An 11,831-nucleotide genomic window follows, 5' to 3' on the forward strand; every position below is an offset into this window, starting at 1 on the left:
GGTCGCTCTGGACCCGGGCCTCGTGCCTGCAGTGGTCTTTCTGGTTTCTTTCTCGTGGAGGGCTGAATGGGGGAAAGGGAAGAAATAAGACATCTGCTGCCAGGAGCATGGGCGCTGTGCCTGGGGGCCAGGTCCCTTCAGTTCCACGTGCATGTTAACCGCAGGCCTTGGGCTGCCTGGCAGTCACCGGCCCTGCACGCACTTTGCGGATTAGGAGTGCCTTCCTGGCAGGCCCCAGTGTGGATGGTCAAATGTAGGCAACCCTTCGGCTGCTGGCGCACTTCCGGCTTTTCAGTTATATGCAAGGACATGCAGGTTGCAGATTCGTTATGGGCTTGAGCAGCTCAACATGCCTGTGTCATGCTAAGTAGCCCTGGCTTCCCAGCCTTTTCTCAGCCCCGTGGGACAGGCGCTGGTCCCACTCTGGGGGAAACAGCGTGCTTGACACAGGTCTTGGATGAAATGCATGGCCCATACATGACCGGGGGCCTGGGGCCCTCTAGGTTACATGTCAGGTTGGCCTGCATGGCTACTCAGGCAGCAGGCAGCTGTTTGGAAGTGAAACTCGATTTTAAAGATGCCTTCACTGGGGAGCGAGGTGTTTTTTTTTTTTTTTTTTAAGATGTATGTATTTATTTGAGAGGCAGAGTTATAGACACAGAAAAGGAGAGACAGAGGACAGAGAGGTATTCCATCCCCTGGTGCACTCCCAAAACGGCTGCAATGGCTCTGGCAGATCTGAAGCCAGGAGCGAGGAGCTTCTTCCAGGTCTGCCACGTGGGTGCAGGGGCCCAAGGAGTTGGGCCATCTTCTGCTTCCTTCCCAGGCCACAGCAGAGAGCTGGGTCCGATGTGGAGCAGCAGGGTCTCAAACCAGTGCCCCTATGGGGTGCCGGCATCACAGGAAGAAGTTTAGCTGACTATAGCAGAGGTAGGGTTTTAAAGAGTGTGGTAGCAAGGCTCAAGAGACCAGGACTTCAGCCTTGGCTCTGCCACTGACGCGCACGGGGACTTGGGCGACTGTCCCCATGCTAGGTCCTTTGTCCCAGGCAGCTGGACAGCTGGGCCCTGAGGGGTCTTCTGGGCTTGCATCTCCACAAGTCTAGTGCAACAACAGCCCCAGAGACTCAATCCTGAGAAAGGCAGTAGGAAGGCAATTCCCACAGAAGAGCAGAGGGGGCGGGGGCGGAGGGGGGTACCAGAGAGGAGCCGAGGGGGCCCCAGGCAGTGCAGTCCTGTGGAGAAGGTGCGCAGGGTGGGGCAGAGCCAGGGGCAAGGCCTGGAAGTCAGATAGAAAGAGAGGGCTTGCCTCCGGGTGGAGGGTGGAAGCCTCACAGGAAGATTAGGCCTTAACGTGGGTTACCCGCCCTAGCAGTCCTCCCATCGGCTTTGGCTAAACTTGCTCTGCTGCTTCAAGAGGCTGGCCTGGGCCTGGGGAAGTCCCCCTCAAGCCCTGGGTGTCCAGCTGAGGGCTTCAGCGGCAGCAGGGGGAGAAGGCAGCAGGAGGTGGGCCAAGGGGGCCCGGCTTCGTGTCTGTTGAATACGGAGGATTACTTCTTAATCTTGTGGGCCTTCCGCTACAGGGGTGGAGAACCTCTTCACACAGCGTTTGCCCCACTCGGTGCTGTTCCTTGTTTACTTTGACTGCTTTCCCAAGTCCTCTCTGCAGCTGGGCAGCCTCAGGGATTCGAGGTTGAGGTTCTCCCAAGCCTTGGCCTCCGCCTCAGCGCTGAGCGCTCTCCCCGGAGGGAGGGCAGAGCAGCATTCTCCTAGCCTCGCCTCCGGGCTCTGACCTTGGCCGCAGGCCCTCCTGACTTTGTCCCTTTTCTCACCTTCCAGTCTGGCCTGCACTCCTCTGTCCAGGAGCCTTTGCTGATAACCCAGCCACTGTCATCCTCAGTAGCCCGCACCACCAGTCCGGGCCATGGTGCGGGCGGGTAAAGCAAGAGAGAGCGCACTGAGGCTGGGAAGGGTGAGGTGACAGGTCAAAGGGCATAGCAGGGTGTCAGTGACACAGCGCAAAGCCACTGCCTTGTACCTGCCTCCCAGCCCTACGCGCCATCTCGTGTCCCTTGCAGTATTTATTAGTAAGCGTTCGATGTGTGTTCATGGAATGGAACAGTTTCTGCGGAGGTGGGAAGCCACTCACACAGACAGTGGCGCTAAGGAGGGTGACAGGCTGTGAGGGGCCTCCTCACAGAGCCTACGGGGAAGGCTTGGAGGAATGAGGGAGCTACACCTTGAAGAGGATATGGAGACTTTTTTTTTTTGAAGAATTATTTTATTTTATTTGAAATACAGAGAGGGAGAAAGAGCGAGCGAGCGAGAGAGAGAGGTCTGCCATCCGCTGGTTCACTCCCCAATTGGCCACAACGGCTGGAGCTGCACCAATCTGAAGTCAGGAGCCAGGAGCTTCTTCCAGGTCTTCCCACGTGGGTGCAGGGGCCCAAGGACTTGGACCTTCTTCTACTGCTTTCCCAGGCCATAGCAGAGAGCTGGATCAGAAGTGGAGCAGCCAGGACTCGATGCCGGTGCTGCGGGCTGCGGCTTTAACCCACTGTGCCACAGCACCGGCCCCGATATGGAGACTTAAGGTGGGGTGTGTATGTGTGTTGGTTTATTGGGGGGGGGGCAGGAGCAGGAAACCATGGCAACCATTCCAGGTCTCTGACCCTCAGCTATGTCATAGTCACATTCCATGAGGTGGTGATAACGACCAGAGGCTGAAGCAGCAGGCCCAGCACTCCAGCCTTCATTTGGAAATGCCACACGGGACGAAGAACTCACCTTTCATCATTCGAAGTATGTGGGCAGCAGCAGGGGGCCAGTGGGCAGGGCTGAAGCAGCTGGGTGGGGAAGCCTGGCCCTTTGGGGTGGTGTCCGCACATCGGGACTGGCTGTGAGGTCTCTAATGGTTCAGCATTGCTCTGGTTTGCCTGGCTTGGCCTGGGGATGGGGTGCCTTGGGTGTGTCCCCATGTGTTGGTGAGTTCACATGGACTTCTTTGAGCCTTGCCATCCAGCCAGGGCACGCCAGATGTCTCTGGTGGGCTGTGCTGCTGACGATTCCATCAAGTGCGGCCTCCCAGCACGTTGGGCAGTGGCTGCACGAGAGGGAGGCCCTGTGTGGCCTGAGACCCCAGCTTGACTCTCTGGAGTAGGAAGGCCCAACAACCTTGAGAGGCTGGACTGCAGTGGCAGAGGTAAGGTACTGGTCCGACCACAGGTGAGCACCCTGCTCCCCTCTGGGCTGGGCAGAGCCAGTGAGCAGTCTGAGCGACTAAAGGCTCATTGTGTAAGCACTTGAGACTGCCTGCCTGGAGAGGAGGTCTGGCCTGCCACGATATCTCTGAAGGGGAAGGGGTTGGAACGGGTGGAAGGTGGTGACCTCGGGGTGACGAGATGGCTAAGCCAAGAAGAGAGGTGGTAGGCTCCCAGTCAGTGGGTGAGTTGGCAAGAGCATGGTATAGGAGTTGGGGAGATAGGTGGAAAACTGTCTTCTGGCGGATCTCATTTCTGAATAGAAGAATCATAAAGAGCTGGCTCCCTTAGCATTGCAAAGGGAGTTTCTATGGAGGAAAAAGCCTCACCCTGTGTTTTCTTTGCATTATTTTCTGCAAATTTCAACCCTTAACATAGCCTTTTTCTCCCATCCTTTTCGGGAAGCTTGTAGGGCCTCCAAGAAGCAAGGGCTGTCAGCTATGCTTCCAACTAGGTCAATGCATCGTCAACATCGACTTGGCCATTTGTTCCCTGTGTGCGCCTATCTTTTACGCCATGCGGGGTATTTAGCATCCCTGACCATCTCTTCTTTTTATTAACTTGTGGAGATGCCTGCAAGTCATCTGGGGAAGGAGAGTCCCTACTAATAGCGTTAGAAAGGTGACACGGCTCTCCCTACACTTTGAAAACGATTACCTGAATCTCTCCAAAGAAGTGATTTGTCAGGCCGGGGCTGGGGCTCCCTAGGCTAATCCTCTGCCTTGCGGCGCTGGCACACCGGGTTCTAGTCCCGGTCGGGGCGCCAGATTCTGTCCCGGTTGCCCCTCTTCCAGGCCAGCTCTCTGCTATGGCCAGGGAGTGCAGTGGAGGATGGCCCAAGTACTTGGGCCCTGCACCCCATGGGAGACCAGGATTAGCACCTGGCTCCTGCCATCGGATCAGCGCGGTGTGCTGGCTGCAGCGCGCCGGCTGCGGCAGCCATTGGAGGGTGAACCAATGGAAAAAGGAAGACCTTTCTCTCTGTCTCTCTCTCTCACTGTCCACTCTGCCTGTCCAAAAAAAAAAAAAAAAAAAAAAGCTAAAAAAAAAAGTGATTTGTCAAGGTCAAACCACTAGCCAGTGGTAAGGTCAAGAGCAAGTCACACCGCATTCATTCACTCATTCATTCATTCCAAGCACTTTTATTCTTGGCTAGGGGGTGTGTCGGGAGCAGACACAAGGAGAGCCCGAACTGACTCAGTGAGGAGGGAAGCCCTGCCCACAAACCTACAATTTCCCTGTTCTTGCTAGCCTCCCTTATGCTCTCCTGGACCCTCCATTCCCGCAACTGCAGGCGCAAATCGGGGCGTTCTAGCAGCCCGTGGGGGCAGACTGTAGCTGAGCCCAATCCGCAGGAACGGAATCTTGTCCCGAGGTGTCGGCGGCAAAGCAGCTGCCCTGCACCGAGTATCCAGGAGCGAGCTGCAGCCAGGCCCCTACCGCGGCTTCGCCGCCGACCCGGGTACCGGGGAAGAACCGTCAGCTTTTGGTAGTCGGCCTGGGGGAGGTCTCCCAGGATCAGAGAGTTGACTAGGGGCCAGAGGCCGGGGCTGGGTGCGCTCAGGCCGCGGCGCGGAGGGAGCAGAGGGCAGCACCACCGGCTACGACCTGGCCGTATCACGCCACAGGCCAAGGCCTCTGGGAATCGCCGGGCCACCTCTCCAAAGTCTAGATCCCAGCTCGGTTCCGGGAGGGAGGTGCGCGGGGCGGGCAAGTGAGAATATTATCATTCGTCTGTCTTGCCTCCGCTGCCGGGGCCGGCGGGTTGTTCTGTTTGAATGAATGATCCCAGAGGCCTCGCCCAATGGGCGCCCGCACCTGCTTAATATGCATGAGGCCTGCAGCCAATGGCCAGGCGAGGAGGTTGTTTTAAACGGCGGAGCCCGCTGGCCAATCAGGCGGCTCTCGTGGAGGCAGCTAGCGCGAGGCTGGGGAGCGCTGAGCCGCGCGTCGTGCCCTGCGCTGCCCAGACTAGCGAACAATACAGGTACGTTTCGCACCGCCCGCGCCTGCCGCCGCCGCCGCCGCCGCCGCCGCAGCGCCCGCACAACTTTCCAGCCGACACTGCCGTGAGCACGCCCCGCCGCCGCCGCCGCTGCTTTCTGCCTCTGTCCCTGGCGCCCTTCCCGCCCCCTTCGCCTTCCCTGTTGCTACGTGTCGGGGGAAAAAGAAATATTTCAGGTGTTTCAACTTTTTAAATGGTTTTTCCTAAGCTCCGCGCTCTCGGGGCTCGGCGGTGGCCCCCAGGGGGAGCGGCCGAGGGGCCAGGGAGGCCCTCAGCCCAGCTGTTCGGGCGGCTGCGGAGGGGCGGCTTGGGGCTTCGGGCTGCTAGCTCGGGCGGCGTGCGTCTCGGCGCCGGGCGGGCGGGCGGGCGGCGGCACCTGGAAAGGGGGCCGGGTATACCCTGGCCCGGGACGGACTCCGCGAGAGCGGACGGTCGGTGCCCGCCCGGGGCTGCGGTGCGGAAAAACTTCGCTCTCGGGCTCGGTTACCTCCGCGCGGGCCCGCGGGCTGCGCTGCTGGCTCTGCATTAACATGGCCGTCGTGGAGCGCCCGGCGGCCGGTGGGGGGTGGGGGGCGCGGGCTGGCCGCCCCCCGCTCGTGTCCCGCCCGCCGGGCGCCACCGCGGCCGCCGCCGCTAACATGGCTGGCGCGGTGCGGGGCTCCGGCGAAGGGAGGAGAGGCGGGAGGAACGGGCGGCCGAAGCTCGCGACCGGCGCTGGTCTCCGCCCCCGCCCCCGCAGCCCCGGGCGGGCGGTGTGGAGGGCCGGGGGCGCCGCCGCGGGCTCCGGAGCCGCCGAGCGTCATGGCTGCACTGGCGCCTTTGTTATCCCGAGGAGTGCGCCCCGCGCCGGGGGGCGGGGAGGTCCGGCCCGCGGCCCCCGCGCCCCCGGGCGGCCCGGGCGGGGCGAGGCGGGGTGGGGGCCGGCGAGCGGGTGGCGGCGGCGGCTGCAGGGCCCGGGCCGCTTTGTTCGCCGCCGCGGCCGTCGCCGCCTGCGCCGGCCGCGCGCGGATCAGCCATTTTAGCGAGCGGAGCTCGGAGGCGCGGCGGGCGCCGCCAACACTGCCGCGGCTGCCGCCGGCCCGGCCCCACGACCCCCCCGCGCACGGCCCCCGCCGCCGCCCTCGGCCCCGCGCGCCCCCCGGGGGTGGCAGCGGCGGATTTCAGGGGCACTTTCTTTCATCAGGAGGCTTTTGACAAAATGGAAGGTGAATTATAGGTGTCCAGATGACCCGGCACGGGGGCCGAGTCAGGCTGGCGGCTGCCGACCAGGTTCCCGCGTGCCCGTGCCCTCCCCGTCCGGGCTGCCGGTGCGGAGCTCTAATGCAGCTCCGCAGGCGGTCGCAGCCTAGGAGAAGGCTTTAGTTTTACACGATGACCTTGGGTGTGAGAAAAGGAAAAGATGGCGGGAAGCTGGGGGGTGGGACAGGGACGATGGCATGCCACAGCTGCCATCGTTTTTATTCGGAAACTTTGTGGAGAAAGTGCTCCTGGCTGGACCTGCATTCTGTCGGAGGGCCGAGCCAGACTAGCCCTTTGGCTAACCCCTCCCCCTTTAGGTAGTGACAAAGTGACGGATTTGAAGTAAGAGTGCGCGGGCTTCGTGCTTAATTCCAGGACACCCTCGTTGTGCAAGCTACTTCTTAAGCCAAAACGCGGCAACAATAGTGGTATTTCAAGTGCTCCCTATTTAAGCTGTGTGGAGCGTGTTGAGCGGCGATGACAACGTGGGGTGTTTTTTTTTTCAACATGGAGTTAAATTTGTAAGCAGCCAGGGTTAAGTCATTGATTACAAATGTGCCCTCCTTTTGCCCTTCGGCCTTTGAGGCTGTAGTAGTTCTGTGATGTACCACACAGGCACCCCGTTTGGGTTGGCTCCATTTGGAGAACTTGATCGCTCTGCACAAGTAACTTGCAAACCAGCGCCGCTTCATGCTGGTCACCAGCTAAATGACAAGCGACAGCGAGCCTGATTTCCTCCCCACTGCCCGCTGGCTGGCAGTGTATCGGGGGTTGGCAGGAAGGGGGCTTCGTTGCAGCAAAGTGAACTCGAATTTTGCTGTGCCTTCTGGGCGCTCTTGTACTTCAGTTCCTCATAGTGTTTTTCTCTTTGTCTTTCCCAGTCAGGATGGCTAAAGGTGACCCCAAGAAGCCCAAGGGCAAGATGTCTGCTTACGCCTTCTTTGTGCAGACTTGCAGAGAGGAACACAAGAAGAAAAACCCAGAGGTCCCGGTCAACTTCGCAGAGTTTTCCAAGAAGTGCTCCGAGAGGTGGAAGGTATTTTATTTCTCTTTGTATCCTCAGACTAGCTTTAGTTGGAGTTGACGTGTTGGGACTACTTGCCTTCAAAGTCACCCCAGCGGGGCCGGTTTCTTCCTCTCTCTGGAAGCTTCTCAGGTAGTCCTCATCCCCTTTCGCGAGTTAGTTGAGCAGTTGCCACTTGAAAGGCAGGATAGCTGAACACATGGGTGCACAGTGCATTGAGGGATTCAACAGGTACTGTTCTTTGCAGACAATGTCTGGAAAGGAAAAGTCTAAATTTGATGAAATGGCGAAGGCGGATAAAGTACGTTATGATCGGGAAATGAAGGATTATGGACCAGCTAAGGGCGGCAAGAAGAAAAAGGACCCCAATGCCCCTAAGAGACCACCGTAAGTGACTGTAGGATTGATTCAAGATGACAGCTTTCTGCTGTTAGAAGATTTTTAAGAGATATTTGGCTTTAGAAATACTGAGATAACTGCTGCAAGAAGTTCTGTACTTTGAGCTTTAAAATGCTGTGCCAGCCTTGTCTCTAGTTAAGGCTGAGGTGTTTGTGGGCTCTGTGTGTGTGTGTGTGTAAGTAACTGCTAGACTGAGAAACACCATGTAGTCCAGAAGCATCTGAAACCTAGCATTTTACAATGTTGTAGCACTGTCTATGGTAGCGTATAGTCTTCGCTTTCCAGACAAGCCCTGGTGCCTTAGGGAGTCTGGAGTCAAGAACATGGGGTTCCTGGTTAAGATCTCCCACTTCTGTAGATTCTCGTCTCATTTACGTAACTCTCCCTCCCAAGGTCTGGATTCTTCCTCTTCTGTTCAGAATTCCGCCCCAAGATCAAATCCACAAACCCTGGAATCTCTATTGGCGATGTGGCCAAAAAGCTGGGGGAGATGTGGAATAACCTGAGTGACAGTGAAAAGCAGCCGTACATCACCAAGGCGGCAAAGCTCAAGGAGAAGTACGAAAAGGTAGGGTGGACTAGCGTGTGCCCTTGGCCTGAGCCAGCCCAGCTCGGTAGCCCGGATGGGGAGCAGTGCAGGACCCTGGTTCGGGTGGGGGTGTGTGGCTGGCTGGCAGGCCTGAATCCCTAGCATAGCATAACCCTGTTGCATGTGCAGGTCAGCGCCTGAGCCTAGCTGTTTGGCTTTCTGACAGATTTTTGTCCTGGGGACAACTTCAGGCAGGCTTGACAACTTAAAGCTGACAACAGGATCTGATAGTGCTAGATAAGGCTGTTGACATGTTTTAAAGGCCACTTGACCATCCATTAACTTTGAGATCTGAATGAGCGGATGCAGATCCCCAGCCACTACTTGAACTGCACTAGCAGCTGCCCTCTCCCCATCCATCCCCCTACCTGTGCTGAGTGGGCTGAGGACTGCATGCGGCGGGCAGGCGGGCAGGCGGGCTTGTCCGCTCATGTGGAAGGTGTCCCTGTTCTTCCAGGATGTCGCCGACTATAAATCTAAAGGAAAGTTCGATGGTGCAAAGGGTCCTGCGAAAGTTGCCCGGAAAAAGGTGGAAGAGGAAGACGAAGAGGACGAGGAGGAAGAGGAGGAGGAGGAGGAGGAGGAAGATGAATAAAAAACTGTTGTTCTGTCTCCTTGTGAATACCTTAGAGTGGGGGAGCGCCGGGACTGGCACGCCTCTCACTGGAGACGTGTCTTGCCCTCATTAGGTTTAATTAACGAGAATTGGATCTGATCATATTGTAGTTTCTCAAAGTGCTCTAGAAATTGTCAGTGGTTTACATGACGTGGCCATGGGTGTCTGGAGCACCCTGAAACTGTATCAAAGTTGTACATATTTCCAAACATTTTTAAAAGGAAAAGGCACTCGCGTGTTCTCCTCACTCTGTGCACTTTGCTGTTGGTGTGACAAGGCATTTCAAGATGTTTCCGGCATTTTCATTTACTTTGTAAGGTGGTGTTGACTCTCTGGTTGTGGGCTAGAGCTCCTGAGTTACCGGCTGTACATATCTATAGTTTGTAAAAAGAGCAAAACAACTGAGACAAACTCCCGATGCTCCTTGCGTGGCACTGAGGCTGTGGGGCAGGTGCCTGTGCAGGGGCTGAAGCTCAGGGCGTGCACTGCGAGGCTGGACCCGTTGACACTGCAGTGGGCATCCATTTCGCTTCAGGTTGTCTTGTTTTTGTATATAGTGACATAGCATTCTGCTGCCATTCGTAGCTGTGGAAAAAAAAGGGGGGTCAGCTGGCATGAGAAGGGTTGGGTTTTGTTTTTTGTTTTTTTTTTTTTAGTTAAGTGCAGTAGTTTGTTTTTTTTTTAAACAAACTGTAGAACTCTTCAGTGTCAGCAAAGCGAAGAGCCACTGCCATCGATGGAAGTTCAAGAACCTTCTGTACTTAAAAGACTTTGCAATGTTCTGTTGTTTTTTTTTTTTTTGTATGTTTAGAATGCTCAAATGTTTTTGAAGTTAAATAAACAGTATTACATTTTTAAAACTGTTCTCTATGACGACAGTCTGCATGTGTGACTCAGAGCAGTGTTCCCAGTGAAACAGCCCTCTGCACTGTGCTTGGGGACGAGCCTCCTGCTCAGGGTGGCGATGTCTTGTACTCGAGGAGGCCAGCTTGCTTAGGACTGCCCCAGAGGGTCGCCTGCAGCCACTGCATGGTTGTCATTGGCTGGCATCAAGATGAAATCGAAGCCCTTGAATGTAAGCTAAGGTAGGACGATGTAAACGTGTAGCAGCCCCTCAAAGGTACAGGAAGGTGGCTGTTAGCATGGGGGCTGCTACTCTAGGTTTGCTTCTGTCTCCCACTCCCATGCCCTAATTCATGGGACCAAATGTATGGCTAAACAGCAAAAATGTGTTAGAAATTCAGGCCTTGTTTTTCCTCTTGCATCTTCTGCTCCAGTGCGTGTAGTGGGATGTGTAGATACTGTGCTCGTCATTTCGGGAGGTTCTTTGCTGTCTCGTGGAGCACAGCGAGGGAGTGTAGGGTAGGGGACAGTATTCATGTTTCACTTCGACCTCACAAAGTCAGGCACCCCAAAGAACATTCTAGGCTCCATGCTGGGTCCCCTGAGCTGTACAGCAGGCTGATGGGATCCGTTTCCAGGCACTACATGTTCACAGTGGTTGTTCAGTGTTCTGAACCTGGGAGAAGCAGAGAAGTGTCCTTTGTATTTTGTTGGTTACATGAGTGGATAGTGTAACATTGAGTCCAGGTTAGGAGGCCGTGATGGCTACAGTGGCAAATGGTGATAATACCATTTGGAAGGCTGCTGTGTGGATACACCTTAACAGCAGGACTGGAGGCTACTATGCTGTAGGTGAGTCTTGATACTATGGCTGGTTCAGGCTATGAAGCAGGCACAAGTGTTTTTGTGGTGTTCAGAGAAAGCAGCTTTTCCTTAAAATTTCCTGTGGGACCTTGGATGTCTAGAGGCACTGTCTTCACCCTGTCAGGTCTTGGATCAGTACAGGTCATGGTCATGGTCACAGCTTGATCTCTATTCATAGCTACTCCATCTCCCATGAGGGCTGTCCTCCATGTGTTTAGTTTTCATAGAAGACAGCCACACATTTAACCCCTGGGGTGCTGAGTTTTCTCCAGAGGCGCTTGCTCCAGAATTGCCCCTCTTGCTTCGGCCATGCCCTTGTCACTTGGCGTTCTAGGCTGATTGGGAGCTGTGGCCGGCCTCATCAGACACAGGAAGAGAATCTCGACCTGTAGCAAGGCAGTGGTTTCTTGCGAAGGGTTACTTCTAATGTGCTTGTGAGAGGGGTGCCAACCACAGGAGGGCAAAGGTTGGATAGGAGTGACTTTCTTTGGGGTTTCCTTGCACAGTGGCTAAACAGAAGTGGAGAACCGTTTAGCTGAGCAGTCTGAGCAGACACCTAGTTCTGCAGAGACTCAGGCCGTTGGCTGCCACACAGCCACCACTAGTGGAATGCTGCTGTGTAGTTTCTCTGAGATGCTGTTCGCATTTAAGGCTTGGGCTTAGCTTGGCGCTTTGGCCCCACAGGATGTGTTCTTGCAGTGCCAACCTGTTCTCTCTTTAATTCAAAGGACAATACTTGTCCTGAGCCCTTCACACCCTTCCTGAGTAACGTTTTATGTTTTGGAAAGACCAGGGTTATGATAGCAACTGTGGTCTGTCTCCTGTGTGTCTGTTCTTAGCACAAACGTACTGGGGACCTTGGATGCATTCATTTGCTGTAATAGAATTTCTTAAGCAATCTTCCCAGAAAGTAATCAGTGGGCTGCCAGCAACCTGAGACCCACAGCCTCTGTTTCTAGTTGATTATAATCAAGGTTCTAGAAATACCAAGTT

The 11,831-nt window shown here is 55.8% G+C and overlaps 1 protein-coding gene across 3 annotated transcripts; it reads left to right on the forward strand.

Annotated features, from left to right (window-relative positions):
* Positions 1-2,709: 2,709 nt before the first annotated feature.
* Positions 2,710-9,991, forward strand: HMGB3 (high mobility group box 3). 3 transcript variants are annotated; one of them, XM_002721337.5, is made up of 5 exons: positions 2,710-2,801; positions 7,385-7,539; positions 7,775-7,914; positions 8,320-8,494; positions 8,973-9,991. In XM_002721337.5, exons 1-5 carry the CDS (start codon positions 2,762-2,764, stop codon positions 9,108-9,110), a joined length of 648 nt encoding a protein of 215 aa, XP_002721383.1. In that variant the 5' UTR covers positions 2,710-2,761; the 3' UTR covers positions 9,111-9,991. The 3 variants fall into 3 exon arrangements, with proteins under 3 accessions (XP_002721383.1, XP_008273248.1, XP_008273249.1); XM_008275026.4 differs by lacking the exon at positions 2,710-2,801 and adding an exon at positions 5,161-5,246; XM_008275027.4 differs by lacking the exon at positions 2,710-2,801 and adding an exon at positions 5,265-5,440.
* Positions 9,992-11,831: the final 1,840 nt, after the last annotated feature.

Source organism: Oryctolagus cuniculus, chromosome X, assembly GCF_964237555.1.
Source record: "Oryctolagus cuniculus chromosome X, mOryCun1.1, whole genome shotgun sequence".
NCBI lineage: Eukaryota > Metazoa > Chordata > Mammalia > Lagomorpha > Leporidae > Oryctolagus > Oryctolagus cuniculus.

Bases quoted from the DNA above. Each gene is read 5' to 3' on its own strand.
- HMGB3 (XM_002721337.5), top strand. From the start codon at position 2,762: ATGCCACACGGGACGAAGAACTCACCTTTCATCATTCGAA. The intron at 7,540-7,774 runs GTATTTTATTTC...TGTTCTTTGCAG, and splicing joins AGTGCTCCGAGAGGTGGAAG to ACAATGTCTGGAAAGGAAAA. The intron at 7,915-8,319 runs GTAAGTGACTGT...CTCCCTCCCAAG, and splicing joins AATGCCCCTAAGAGACCACC to GTCTGGATTCTTCCTCTTCT.